This window comes from Bos mutus, chromosome 17, assembly GCF_027580195.1.
Source record: "Bos mutus isolate GX-2022 chromosome 17, NWIPB_WYAK_1.1, whole genome shotgun sequence".
In the NCBI taxonomy this organism is placed as follows: Eukaryota; Metazoa; Chordata; class Mammalia; order Artiodactyla; family Bovidae; genus Bos; species Bos mutus.
The window spans coordinates 3,735,526-3,750,329 of NC_091633.1; the positions used below are offsets into that span (position 1 = coordinate 3,735,526).

A 14,804-nucleotide genomic window follows, 5' to 3' on the forward strand; every position below is an offset into this window, starting at 1 on the left:
TTTTTTAAAGATGCATTCTGAATTATTATTATTTAAGAATGAAATGATGTGACCAATGTCTGGAATTTGACTCAGAACATTTGGAGGGAAGGGTAACAAGGAAGTGAATGGAGCATAAATGAAACAACTGTCTATGAGGGGATTAATACATGGAACTTTAAGTGAGAGTTAACTATACCTCAGTGTCTACTCTGGTTATATGGGAACTTTGCATAACAAAGCTGTTTTCTTCTCAATGTGAACTGAAGAACTGAATCCTCAAACTGAAAACATGTGTGTGAACCATATCCCTAGTTTAATCTTTGTATTACATATTTATTTCTATTAAGGCAATCTCAAAAGATAATAAATTATAATCTAAATGGCACTTGAACTAATCATAATTTACATAAAAAGTCTTTTACATTATAAATTTGTATGGTATACAAAGATCAGGGGGAAAAACAATCTACTGGGAAGTCCAGGGGTAAATTATGATGAAATTATTTACACAGCAAATTTTATAAGAGCAATAGCAATTTTAAACATAAACCCTAATAGAATGGTTCTCAAAATGTGATCTGCGGATTCTGAGACCCTTTCAGGGCCTCTATGAGGTCAAAACCACAGTCACAATAATACTAAGCCTTTTTTTAATACTAAGCCTGTAATAATACTAAGCCTTTTTTCTCTGCACTGAGATTTGTACAAACAGCACAGAGAGACTCAGTGGGTAAACCTGCTGGCCCCTTAGTACAATCTAGCAGTGGCACTTTGAATGTCCTTGGTAACAAGTAGGAGAAAAACGATCAATTTTATTCCATTCTGACCCTTAAGTCTTTTTCTGTTTTAAAGAGGAAACAGAGACTTCCCTGGTGGTCCAGTGGTTGAGACTCTAAGCTCCCAATGGAGGGAGCATGGGTTCAATCCCTGGTTGGAGAACTAAGATCCCACATGCTGCATGTCCAACAAATATATACAATAAAATATTAATAAATAAATAAAGAGGAAATACACATGAAAGCCTTTTGCTGCACAGTGAAGTATTACGGTTGTCTCAAGTTAAGCACTTGTGCAACTGTTTCAGTTACAAGCTGAACTAGCAACTTCTTTTGCAAATGAATGAGCACCACTTGCAACTGAAAAGAACAACTGACCAACTATGGTAATTCAGACTTCAGTAGATCTTTTCTTCAAGTGCAATCAGTTGCCAGTGATGAAGTTTTAATGAGAAAATTAGAATTTTGAGAGGCTATCATCTGCCACAAGGGACTTCACAGCTTTCCAGTACCAAATACTTTTCTGATATGCCCAGTGGCAATACTACCAAGTGTGATTTTTTAAAATAAATTTTATTGCAAAATATGTCTACCTTTGGAAGATGTGCATTACTCATTTTCTCACTAGTCATTATTTTCAAAATGACCTGTTCATGATGTTACAAAATCATGCATGGATAAAAGATCCATTTAAAGTGCAAGACAACTGATGGTTTTAACATAATACAAAAAGTTCACTGACATGACTTCAAAATTCCACACTGCAACTAACCTTCAAAGAACTAACACTTGTCAAGTTTTGATGTGTAACAGAAGAACACAACTACCTGGAAAAACTATTACTCTTTCATTTTCTAACTACTGAGGAAGGCTGGATTTACTTCATTTATTTCAAAAAATACACTGTAACAAAATGGATGCAGAAGTAGATATGAGAACCCAGCTATCATCTATTAAGCCAAATATTTTTTTAAAAACTGTAAAAATGTAAAACAACATCACTCTTCTACATTAATTATTGCTGGATGAGAAAAATATTACTTTTCATTAAAAATGTTATGTGAAATTGGTATTGTATAAAAATGAATTTATGAACATTTTAAGGGTTTCTCAGCTTTGACTTCTAAATCTAATCTCCTACAATTATACAGTGGAAGTAACAAACAGATTCAAGGAATCAGATCTGACAGAGTGCTGGAAGAACTAAGGACGGAGGCTCATGACACTGTACAGGAGACAGTGACCCAGACCATCCCCGAGAGAGAGATGCAAAAGGGCAAAACGGCTGTCTGAGGAGGCCTTACAAAGAGCTGTGAAAAGAAGAGAAGTGAAGGCGAAGGACAAAAGGAAAGACATACCCATCTGAATGCAGAGTTCCAAAGAACAGCAAGGAAACAGATAAGAAAGCCTTCCTCAGTGATCAATGCCAAGAAATAGATGAAAACAATAGAATGGGAAAAACTAGAGATCTCTTCAAGAAAATGAGAGCTACCAAGAGAATTTTGCTCACACAGAAAGGCAATAGAGGACAGAAATGGACAACGAAGGACAGAAATAGTATGGACCTAACAGAAGCAGAAGCTACTAAGAAGAGGTGGCAAGAATACACAGAAGTACTGTACAAAAAAGATCTTCATGACCCAGATAATCATGATTATGTGATCACAACCCTAGAGCCAGACATTCTGGAATGCAAAGTCAAGTGGGCCTTAGGAAGCATCACTAAGAACAAAGCTAGTGGAGGTGATGGAATTCCATCTGAGCTATTTCAAACCCTAAAAGATGATGCTGTGAAAGTGCTGCACTCAATATGCCAGCACATTTGGAAAACTCAGCAACGGCCACAGGACTGGAAAAGGTCAGTTTTCATTCCAATCCCAAAGAAAGTCAATGCCAAAGAATGATCAAACTATCGCACAACTGCACTCATCTCACACACTAGTAAAGTAATGCTCAAAATTCTCAAAGTCAGGCTCCAGCAGTATGTGAACCGTGAACTTCCAGATGTTCAAGCTGGATTTAGAAAAGACAGAGGAACCAGAGATCAAATTGCCAACAATGAAAAAGCAACAGAGTTCCAGAAAAACATCTACTTCTGCTTTATTGACTATGCCAAAGTCTTTGACTGTGTGGATCACAACAAACTGTAGAAAACTCTGAAAGAGATGTGAATACCAGACCACCTTACCTGCCTCCTGAGAAATCTGTATACATGTCAAGAAGCGACAGTTAGAACTGGACATAGAACAACAGACTGATTACAAATCCAGAAAGGAGTACGTCAAGGCTGTATGCTGTCACCCTGCTTATTTAACTTATACACAGAGTACATCATGAGAAATGCTGGGCTGGAGGAAGCACAAGTTGGAATCAAGACTGCCAGGAGAGATATCATAACCTCAGATATGCAGATGACACTATGCTTATGGCACAAAGTGAAGAACTAAAGAGCCTCTTGATGAAAGTGAAAGAGGAGAGTGAAAAAGTTGGCTTAAAGCTCAACATTCAAAAAACTAAGGTCATGGCATCTGGTCCCATCACTTCCTGGCAAAGAGATGGGAAAACAGTGACAGATTTTATTTTCTTGAGCTCCAAAATCACTGCAGATGGTGACTGCAGCCATGAAATTAAAAGACACTTACTCCTTCAATGAAAAGTTATGACCAACCTAGACAGCATATTAAAAAGCAGAGACATTACTTTGCCAACAAAGGTCCATCTAGTCAAGGCTATGGTTTTTCCAGTGATCATGTATGGATGTGAGAGTTGGACTGTGAAGAAGGCTGAGCGCCGAAGAATGGATGCTTTTGAACTGTGGTGTTGGAGAAGACTCTTGAGAGTCCCTTGGACTGCAAGGAGATCCAACCAGTCCATTCTGAAGATCAGTCCCGGGTGTTCTTTGGAAGGACTGATGCTAAGGCTGAAACTCCAATACTTTGGCCACCTCATGCGGAGTTGACTCAGTGGCAGGGACTGGGGGCAGGAGGAGAAGGGGACGACAGAGGATGAGATGGTTGGATGGCATCACTGACTCGATGGACGTGAGTCTGAGTGAACTCCGGGAGTTGGTGATGGACAGGGAGGCCTGGCGTGCTGCGATTCACGGGGTCGCAAAGAGTCGGACACGACTGAGCGACTGAACTGAAACACATAAGGGGGCTTCCCTGGTTCCTCAGAGGTAAAGCACACTCTTGCCAATGAAGGAGACACAGGTTCAATCCCTAGGTCAGAAGATCCGCAGGAGTAGGAAATGGCAACCCTTTCCAGTATTCTCACCTGGGAAATCCCATGGACAGAGGAGCCTGGAGGGCTTCAAATGATGAAGTTACAAAGAGTTGGACAAGATTTAGTAACTAAACAACTGCAACAGAACACTTTTATTCTCTTGAAGATCATTTCAGTTCAGTTCAGTTGCTCAGTCGTGTCCGACTCTTTGCAACCCCATGGACTGCAGCACACCAGGCCTCCCTGTCCATCACCAACTCCCGGAGTTCACTCAGACTCACGTCCATCGAGTCAGTGATGCCATCCAACCATCTCATCCTCTGTCGTCCCCTTCTCCTCCTGCCCCCAATCCCTCCCAGCATCAGAGTTTTTCCAATGAGTCAACTCTTCACATGAGGTGGCCAAAGTACTGGAGTTTCAGCTTTAGCATCAGTCCTTCCAAAGAACACCCAGGGCTGATCTCCTTCAGAATGGACTGGTTGGATCTCCTTGCAGTCCAAGGGACTCTCAAGAGTCTTCTCCCAACACCACAGTTCAAAAGCATCAATTCTTCGGTGCTCAGCTTTCTTCACAGTCCCACTTTTCACATCCATACATGACCACTGGAAAAACCATAGCCTTGACTAGATGGACCTTTGTGGGCAAAATAATGTCTCTGCTTTTGAATATGCTATCTAGGTTGGTCATAACTTTCCTTCCAAGGAGTAAGCCTCTTTTAATTTCATGGCTGCAGTCACCATCTGCAGTGATTTTGGAGCCCAGAAAAATAAAGTCTGACACTGTTTCCACTGTTTCCCCATCTATTTCCCATGAGGTGATGGGACCGGATGCCATGATCTTGGTTTTCTGAATGTTGAGCTTTAAGCCAACTTTTTCACTCTCCACTTTGACTTTCATCAAGAGGCTTTTGAGTTCCTCTTCACTTTCTGCCATAAGGGTGGTGTCATCTGCATATCTGAGGTTATGATTAAGATAGACTATAGGATTAAGATAGACTAATCCTAATCCTGAGAGTTGAACTATAAAGAAGGCTGAGTGCCGAAGAATTGATGCTTTTGAACTGTGGTGTTGGAGAAGACTCTTGAGAGTCCCTTGGACTGCAAGGAGATCCAACCAGCCCATCCTAAAGGAAATCAGTCCTGAATATTCATTGGAAGGACTGATGCTGAAGCTGAAACTCCAATACTTTGGCGATCTGGTGTGAAGAACTGACTCATTTGAAAAGACCCTGATGTTGGGAAAGATGGAAGAGGGGAGAAGGGGACGACAGACGATGAGATGGTTGGATGGCATCACCAACTCAATGGACATGAGTCTGAGTAAACTCCGGAAGTTGGTGATGGATAGGGAGGCCTGGCGTGCTGCAGTCCATGGGGTCACAAAGAGTCGGACATGACTGAGCAAATGAACTGAACTGAGGACAGACTACTGACTTTCCAAGAAGAATGGTAAAAATATTACTTAGCTAAACATAAGCTGAATCAACTGCCTAATTTATTATAGTTACTGAGTTTCACAGGTAAAAGGGAGGCCAAACTTGAGATGGATGATGGGGGAAGAGCTGGAAGGAGACGAAGGCGAGGAAGACAAAAGTCTGGCAGGTGTGTTAACCTGTTAAGAGGCTGGAAAACAAATTTCCCCTGGGCTAGCTACAAGCAGTAGTTTAACAGAATATAATCCACATGGTCAATTTCCTAATATCGCTGAGGAACACCGGGCATAGTGGAATATCATACTTTTTAATCCCTACCAGCTCCGTATGGAGTCACTATAAAATCTTGAAAGGAGATCAGTCACCACAGTTCCAGGCTAACTTCTGCTACTTGGTAAACTATGCAGGTAACAGAAGTCAGTCTATAAGTCAGGGGAAGTCAACATTAAAGATAAATATTTAAAGAACATGGGGAGTAGAAGCTAACCAGTGGAAATGTCTATAAACTAAATTTATATATAAACGTTGCAGGATTTTTAAAAAAAACTACTCTTTAGAGTCACATATGTGTAGAAACATTTGACAAATGTAAAAGCTTAAAGTGATTATCAGTCTCATTGTCAATTTTAGTTACCACTCTTAAGAGTGGCATTAAAAGTCATCAAAAATAAAAATTTCTGTTGATATAATATTTGTGATTTCTTTCAACATAATCCAAAGAGGTGGGGGTGGGGAGTCAGAAGAAACAAGTGTGGTCATGAACTGATTACTGCATCTGGCTGATGCGTATGTGGGGCTTATGAGGGTTCATCATACTATTTTCAATTTGCATAGGCTTGAGATTTTCCATAATGAAACACAAAAACATTTTCCTAATGCTTAACCTCCCCAAAAGATCTCAATCTCATTCAAGAATTTTTTAGAAGTATGAAAGGATGATATTCAAGAAAAATCAGTGCTTCTGAATTCTCTACACAGAAAAATAAGGATTAAGAACACGTAACCAAATAGCTAAAACAGAAAATATTAATTAATACTACTTAAACCAATGGTTCGACAATTTGCAAAGTGTTAGTTAGCTAGTAAAAAATCATTAGAAGTCCAACAAGTCAAAGAAAAATATTTAATTCATTTAGTGAAATAAACAAAACAGAAATTTAATTATGTTTTAATTCCAACTACATAAACTATACACAGGCACATAAACTAGTTAGAAGGAATACAAGAATTATAAATGAGTACTTCCAAAAACGTATTATAAAGCTGCTTAATGAGTTTTTTTTTAAACACATGGTCACACTGGCTCCCTGAACACTGCATGCGCACGCACACCTGCGCACACACACACACGTATCTCCAGAGCACACCAGGAAGACTGTCTGCAGGGCACCAGAACCCCCAGTGGCACCAGAGCAAGGACCACGCTGCTGCAGCTGTGCGGGATACAGCGAAGGACAACCCTTCAGTACACAACAGAACTGCTTTCGTAAGCCCGCCACATGCGACTCATTAGCACTGGCATACATATCATATAAATATTAGGCAAACACCTCTTCAATTCATTCAAAACTCGTGAAAACCAATAAAATAATACATTATAAAGAAAAGCTCATTAGTACTTGGGTATAGGATACATCAGAAAGCTGTTGTGCCCATAAACTAAGGAAAAAACTGGCAAAGATTAAAAATGACAGCAGTTACCTTTCTCATTTTAATGACACTTCTATACAACTAGTTTTTTTGGTTTTAGTTTGTTTTTAATGTTGAAAGGCATTTTCCACCCATGTTCCTAATGATGCTTCAAATTAACATGGCCTTTACAATTACTTCTTTGTGTGCCATCATGACAGAGTTTGGATCTAGCTAACATCACCAAGGTAGAAGCAGGACAATATTACAGAAGACCATTTCTTTCTTAAGCCTTGAAGCACTGTTTACATATTTTCGGGCCTGATAGAAATGTAGCTGGCTCATTGCTCCCACTTCTCTGCCTAAAGTGGGTCCTAAATGGCTCACAAGTCACTGAAATATACTCATTTTAGACACAGACACAGGCAGGGGTTGTGCAGAGCTACTTCATCTTCTTTGGGATAAAAACAATGTTAAAGAGGAAAAAATGGGAAGACAGGGAACTGCTTTAATCCAGAAAGGAAAATTCATAAAGAATGTGTATGACCATATTAATTCTCCACAACGCAACACATACACACAGAGAAAAGCTTCTTACTGTATCTTCCTTCCCAGAAAAGAAAGAAAAACCTGAAGCCCAAGAAACATTTGGTCTTGAATCTATTTATACTACCTGACTGAAAAGAGACAATATCTAACTCACACGATTAAAGTAAATAGAAGCAAAACTGCTCTAAGACACTAGAAATGATTACTAGTGATACTAAGTAAACAATAAAAGAAAACAGACAAAAGAGTTCTGAGGACAGGTAACTATAAACTTACTAGTATTCACTTAACTGTCAGGACAGAGTTCAAGTCCAATTGTCTTGTTATTTCTTTGTACTTACCATGACAGGAGGCCCAGATGAGGAGGAGAGATCTCCGTCCCTTCTTCAGTATCCTGGCAAGCCTTTTCTTTCCTTTATGCCTGAAACTTGGGGGGGAAAAGGACAAAATTGGTAATTTTCCATGTGTGTGCTAAGTTGCTTCAGTCATGTCTGACTGTGCGACCCTGTGGACTACAGCCTGCCAGGCTCCTCTGTCCATGCGATTCTCCAGGCAAGAATACTGGAGTGTGTTGCCATGCCTTCCTCCAGGGGAATTGTCCCAACCCAGAGACGGAGCCAGCATCCTGTGCATCTCCTCCATTGGTGGGGGGTCCTTTGCCACTAGCGCCACCTGGGAAGCCCACTTTCCCATTTGGCCACACCCTAATTAGAGGAACTGCATATACAAGGACCAAAAGACTTGACCAGAGTCAGCCAAGAAAAAGCTGAGAATCACCCAGCCAACCCACTGCTGCTGCTGCCGCTAAGTCGCTTCAGTCGTGTCCGACCCTGTGCAACCCCATAGACAGCAGCCCACCAGGCTCCCCCGTCCCTGGGATTCTCCAGGCAAGAACACTGGAGCGGGTTGCCATTTCCTTCTCCAATGCATGAAAGTGAAAGGTGAAAGTGAAGTCACTCAGTCATGTCCGACTCTCAGCAACCCCATGGACTGCAGCCTACCAGGCTCCTCCATCCATGGGATTCTCCAGGCAAGAGTACTGGAGTGGGGTGCCATTGCCTTCTCCAAGCCAACCCACTAGTCAAATCCAAACTCCTTTAAAGGGCTGTGAAAATCATCCTGGCCGTAACCTATTTGAGCAAAAACAGTTGCGAAAGCTTATGCTCCTAAAGTTGACAGCAACATGAAAAATATTATAAACCTTAGATGAAAATAATAAAGCAATAATCGAAACCAACCTGTGAATGCAAATACAGTATAATAACAATATAATTCTTACAGTATTATATAGCATGTTTTTGTAAATTCCATAAATTCAAAATGGATCTCCCCATCTGTGGGAACCAAACTGATTTAGTACACAAAATATGAAAGAAAAAAGTCTTTTACCCCAATATCCTATGCTCAGTGAAAACTCAAACTGTGCTACTACCTTTACCTCGTTTTCAGAAACAACTGTAATAGTGAGGGAGGAATACCGAACAAGAACCGCAGGCTACTAAGAACACTATCACTTTAATAAGTAGCTTTCTAAAAATATATATATATAAAATAGATACATTACACACAAAGCCAGCATTTCTAGTTCACTAAACTTCCATGAATACAGCATATTTTTGGAAGTCTGGGATTCGATATCCAAAGCAAATGCTTTATGATCAATGAAAGTGAGAAAACAGAGGCCATCAAAGTAGCAGGGCCCATAGCCTTATACAGTTGTTACTGGAAGAGTGGTATGAGGTGACGTAAAGGATGGCTCTGGCTGTAGGGTGGGAACAGACTAGATTGAAATTAAACTCATCTCACACGCTAATAAAGTAATGCTCAAAATTCTCCAAGCCAGGCTTCAACAATATGTAAACCGTGAACTTTCAGATGTTCAAGCTGGATTTAGAAAAGGCAGAGGAACCAGAGATCAAATTGCCAACATCCACTGGATCATCGAAAAAGCAAGACAGTTCCAGAAAAACATCTATTTCTGCTTTATTGACTATGCCAAGGCCTTTGACTGTGTAGACCACAACAAACTGTGGAAAATTCTGAAAGAGATGGGAATACCAGACCACCTGACCTGCCTCTTGAGAAACCTGTATGCAGGTCAGGAAGCAAGTCAGAACTGGACATGGAACAACAGACTGGTTCCAAATAGGAAAAGGAGTACATCAAGGCTGTATATTGTCACCCTGCTTATTTAACTTATATGCAGAGTACATTATGAGAAACGCTGGGCTGGATGAATCACAAGCTGAATTCAAGATTGCCGGGAGAAATATCAATAACCTCAGATATGCAGATGACACCACCCTTACGGCAGAAAGTGAAGACGAACTAAAGAGCCTCTTGATGAAAGTGAAAGAGGAGAGTGAAAAAGTTGGCTTAAAGCTCAACATTGAGAAAACGATCATGGCATCCAGTCCCATCACTTCATGGCAAATAGATGGGGAAACAGTGGAAACAGTGGCTGACTTTATTTTGAGAGGCTACAAAATCACTGCGGATGGTGATTGCAGCCATGGAATTAAAAGACGCTTACTCCTTGGAAGGAAAGTTATGACCAACCTAGTTAGCATATTAAAAAGCCAGAGACATTACTTTGTCAACAAAGGTCCATCTCGTCAAGGCTATGGTTTTTCCAGTAGTCATGTATGGATGTGAGAGTTGGACTATAAAGAAAGTGGAGCGCCAAAGAATTGATGCTTTTGAACTGTGGTGTTGGAGAAGACTCTTGAGAGTCCCTTGGACTGCAAGGAAATCCAACCAGTCCATTCTGAAGGAGATCAGTCCTGGGTGTTCATGGAAGGACTGATGTTGAAGCTGAAACTCCAATACTTTGGCCACCTGATATGAAGAGGTGACTCACTGGAAAAGTTCCTGATGCTGGGAAAGATTGAGCGCAGGAGGAGAAGGGGACAACAGAGAATGAGATGGTTAGATGGCATCACCGACTCAATGGACATGAGTTTGGGTAAACTCCGGGAGTTGGTGATGGACAGGGAGGCCTGGCATGCTGCAGTTCATGGGGTAGCAAAGAGTCGGACACAACTGAGCGACTGAACTGAACTGAAGTCTAGTAACAAGGCCTTGATTTTCAAACAGATTTAACAATTTAAGAAAACTCAAAGTAAGAATCAAGTTGCAATTTAAAAGACCATGTGTAAAACTATTTTAAACAAATGATTAAGGCCACAACTCATTTAATTTCAACTTTAATACAAGTTTCTAGGCATAGTGTATTATACTATGGCACAATTACATATGGGGAAAGTAATCTGCTTGAGTCCTGATGGTGGGGAGAGACCACCAAATTTCAAGATTTAACATTAAAGTGAATATACAAGAGGTCACCTAAATGCTCACAAACAGGGCCCCAAAATTAATCTGTCAATTGTCTTTTGCTGCCTAAAAACAGCAGAGTGTAGGAGAAGGTGAAGGGTAGGGGCAACAAACTTACCAAATGAAATTTGTCTGAAGAACTTTTTCTATTTGAAGGTTTCACAAGAAAATCTGCAGAAGAAAAACCAGTAGTTTAACAATGACAAATATCCTAAGTATCAAGTTAATTAAGCCACTTAGATTTTCCCACTAGACTTTTCTCTACAAGCTGGAATGCCATGACAATACATTATTTTTTAAATTGCTATAATGTGAACTAGTTAGTCAACCATGCTTTAGAATATTTAATTGTGCAAAATGGGCCAATTCAGGCCTTAGTATGCCTTTAGAAACTGCGGAACCATACAGACAGAACTTTCCCAGAACCTACAAATACTCCTCTTTGTATGTACTTTGTATGTACTTTTCTGATGGCTTCTCCGGTAAATCTTTGCCACTAAAGGAACAAGTACTTTCAAAAACTAAGAAAATCACAGGAGATCTAGACTTGGACTTGGTAGTTGAAGGTAATTTGTACACATTATTGGCTTCTCTACCAAGGGATCTTTTTGTGTAAGAAAAAAAGATCAGAAGGGGAAAGTGTAGTCTAAACACAAAAACCTCTTGTCACAAAGAGGCAACATCTGACCCTTACAGAGATAAAAGGGTCAATCTACTGTTTAATCATCAAGTCATGTCCGACTCTAGCTACCCCCTGGACTGTAGCCCCCCAGGCTCCTCTGTCCATGGGATTTCCCAGGCCAACAATACTGGAGTGGGTGGCCATTTCCTCCTCCAGGGGAATCTTCTGATCTAGGAATCAAACCCAGGTCTTCCACATTGCAGGCGGATTTCCTTTGTAAAGACTTCTCTCAGTATTTGCAGACAACTTATCCTTTCAATCTGTTTATGTGACATAAAGTCACATATATGAACAAGACTGCACAAAATATCAAAGTCCTAAAATCAAGGAGTCAGTCAACATTTTGCATTATTCACATAACCTCTGAAAGCACTTTATACAAGAACCATACAAGAGGCTAAATATGTAAATATAAAAGGTTCTAACCACTTTACAAGTAGTATTTTTGTCTCCCAGTAACTTTTAAATTTTATAACTCAGGCTGGGCCATATTAACAACATGCTATACAGGAATTAAGGCTATTCATAATATGCAACTTGAGATACAAATTGTACTACTATCAATATTGGTTCTGTTGTTTAATGAGGTACAACACAGTAGAGCAGGAAAGTTTAAAGGTTTTAAATCTGCAGGAACTTTTCTTGCTAAAGCATAATTTTTGCTTAGTATTTGAAAATTGAAATACAAATTACAATTATTTTCTTTTCTTTATACTACAGTAAGGTTATTATTGATTTTTTAAAATTATGTCTGTAGGTACACTGTATCATCTATGAACTTTATTTAGGATAATAAGAAAACATTTGTCAAAAAGAACAGATGCTGGGTCTCTTTGTCCTTAGCTGTTAAAAAACAACCAGATAAGACAATGTATTAGTATATGATGGCACATCCCACGTAAGTACTAAATGCAAGAAACGATGAGACATTTCACTGTAAATGTTGTAGTACTCTGATACTTCTTGGGTAACTCCAATGATATGCAAGTGCTCAGAGTTCAGAGAAAGAGACAATCAGGGAGGCTTCACAGGAGCTGGAGAACGACTTAGTCTTACAGATTATGTGGAATTTAAATAAAGAGGGGAGGTAAGCCAAGTGAGGATGGATACTCATGCCACAGGGGGAAGAGGACACATTTTTGAGCAACAGAGAGTAGGCGAGAATACCAATCACCTTCAGGGAAATGAGACTAGAAAGACAGCGCACACTGCGGGCCTTGATGCCAGGCTGACGAGTTTAGATTTCACTCGATGGCATAAAACCAAAAGCTTCATAAGCAGGAGAATAACAACATGAAAGTGGTCGTTTGAGAAAGCAGCAAGCAGGATGGTTTGGAGGGGAAAAGTCACTTACGATGTTTCCAGACTAGTGGATCAGATATGAACTGCTAAGGGCCCAATATCTTACTGATAGTAAAAATGCAGAGGCACCACCAAAGTGAGTGGAAAACGTTAATTGCTTAAGCTTGGTAATTAATTAGGAATGAGAAAAGGAGGCAGAGCAAGTTGGCAAAGATAACTGCAAAATTCTAAGCCCTGTGGTGAGTAGAAAAAGAATGGTTTTGTTAAGAACCGAAGAGCAGCTTCCAAGGAAGCAACACCAGATAGGATATACTGGCTTTAAAGGTGGCCTCACAAGTAAATATATGTCCAGCCAGTAATTAGGGGTAAAATGGGATTAGATTCAGGAGACAGGTCAAATCTAGGGGTAAGAATGAACTGATGGTGTTCCATTTATTTCCAAGAAATTACTATCTACTACAAGAATCATCTGACAATTTCAGAAATTACTTGGTAATGTATTCTGTCAAAGATAGGATAAGTCCATTAATACCAAAGTGTGTAAAGGTTCCAGAGGTGTAAAGCTCCAAGACATGGACTAAACAACAGGATGACTCAACAAAAGGCTCAGGCAGGTCCGCTTCACGGCCAGCAATGACTCCTCGTACCACAGCCAAACACCCCCTTAGTTGGAAACAAGTATGCCGCTGTGAAACGCTGCCAACCAAATTTTAAAAACTGCCCATGGCTCTTCAGACTATCTGCCAGATAAAGGCCATGTAGAGTAAGTCTGAAGGAAGCTCTCTGGTGCCACAAGCTACTGTCTCATGAAGCCAGACAGTATCCCGTGATACCAGCCATGCATTTGAAGAGGTAGAATGTAAAGTGGTTATGTTAAATCTAAGCAATAACCTAATGCGTCTAAGAACATGGATTCTTAAGCACACTGAGCACTGATGAACAGCACTGATGAACAACCTGGGCAGCAATGTGGAGTGAGAGCTGGTGATGGTCACTTTTACGTTCCACCTGGGGAGTAGTGTTAAAAGGGAGGGGCGGGGAACTTTCTGAAGTTACCTGATCTAAGAGGGTAAATTGTTTACAACCATGTAATATACTATGGATTGAATTTTATCTATTTTAAGAGGAAACTAAACAAAAAATAGACATAGTTGATTATTAAATACCAAAATATAAGATATTACTGTACACAAGGTCCTTCAGGAAGATAATGAGAAAATTATTAAGAGGAAGGGCATGGAGGCCCCGAGAAGGCTAATAAGGAATGGACACCTACATGGAACAGTCTGTCATCATCTTAGGCCACTACTGTATCAGCTTCAAGAGGGCAAAGAGGCACACCAATCTGGACCATTTCTGTAATAAAATAAGGGAATCTAAACTACAAAAACCAATTAGATTAAACCAAATACACAAGGAAAACAGAGACTCAAGTCAGTCCTCCTATAATATGGGTGGCGGGGGTGAGATTCAGGGGAAGAAAGGGTAGCTAAAGCAGAACTTTTTGGGCTACAGTATGTTTTAACTTCAAAAGAAAAAAGAAACATTTTTTTTTCCCCACAGACCTGTCTCACTTTCAAATACAAGAATAATTAAGAGTTCAAAACTTTAAGAAGACAACATTGAGTAATTTTAAAAGACTCTTATTTTCACCATATGTGAAAGAAATGGCTTTTCTTGCACGTGTATTACATAGTAAGAAACACTGACAGTAAAACTTGAGTGTGGAGGCAAAATAAAGTAATTAAGAGATGTAATTTTTAATAAGTGACTTTACAACTGCTACCACTTTGGGCAAGCTTTTCAGTTTCTCAGTGTTTCCTCATTTATGCCTAGTAACTTTTTGGATATCTGATGGATGACATGACCTTCCCAAACTAGGATTCCGTGGCAT

At 39.9% G+C, this 14,804-nt stretch overlaps 1 protein-coding gene across 12 annotated transcripts in view; it reads right to left on the reverse strand.

Annotated features, from left to right (window-relative positions):
* MTMR3 (myotubularin related protein 3) overlaps window positions 1-14,804 on the reverse strand; it is a 131,522-nt gene that overhangs the window by 50,181 nt on the left and 66,537 nt on the right. For 11 of the 12 annotated variants that reach the window (XM_070385877.1, XM_070385876.1, XM_070385875.1 and 8 more), the window contains 2 exons: window positions 11,045-11,097; window positions 7,935-8,020 (listed from right to left, as the gene is read on the reverse strand). In XM_070385877.1, coding sequence (XP_070241978.1) covers window positions 7,935-7,937 — 3 coding nt within the window. In that variant the 5' untranslated portion in view covers window positions 7,938-8,020; window positions 11,045-11,097. The remainder of the gene's footprint in view (window positions 1-7,934; window positions 8,021-11,044; window positions 11,098-14,804) is intronic. The other variant, XM_070385871.1, reaches the window with a different exon arrangement.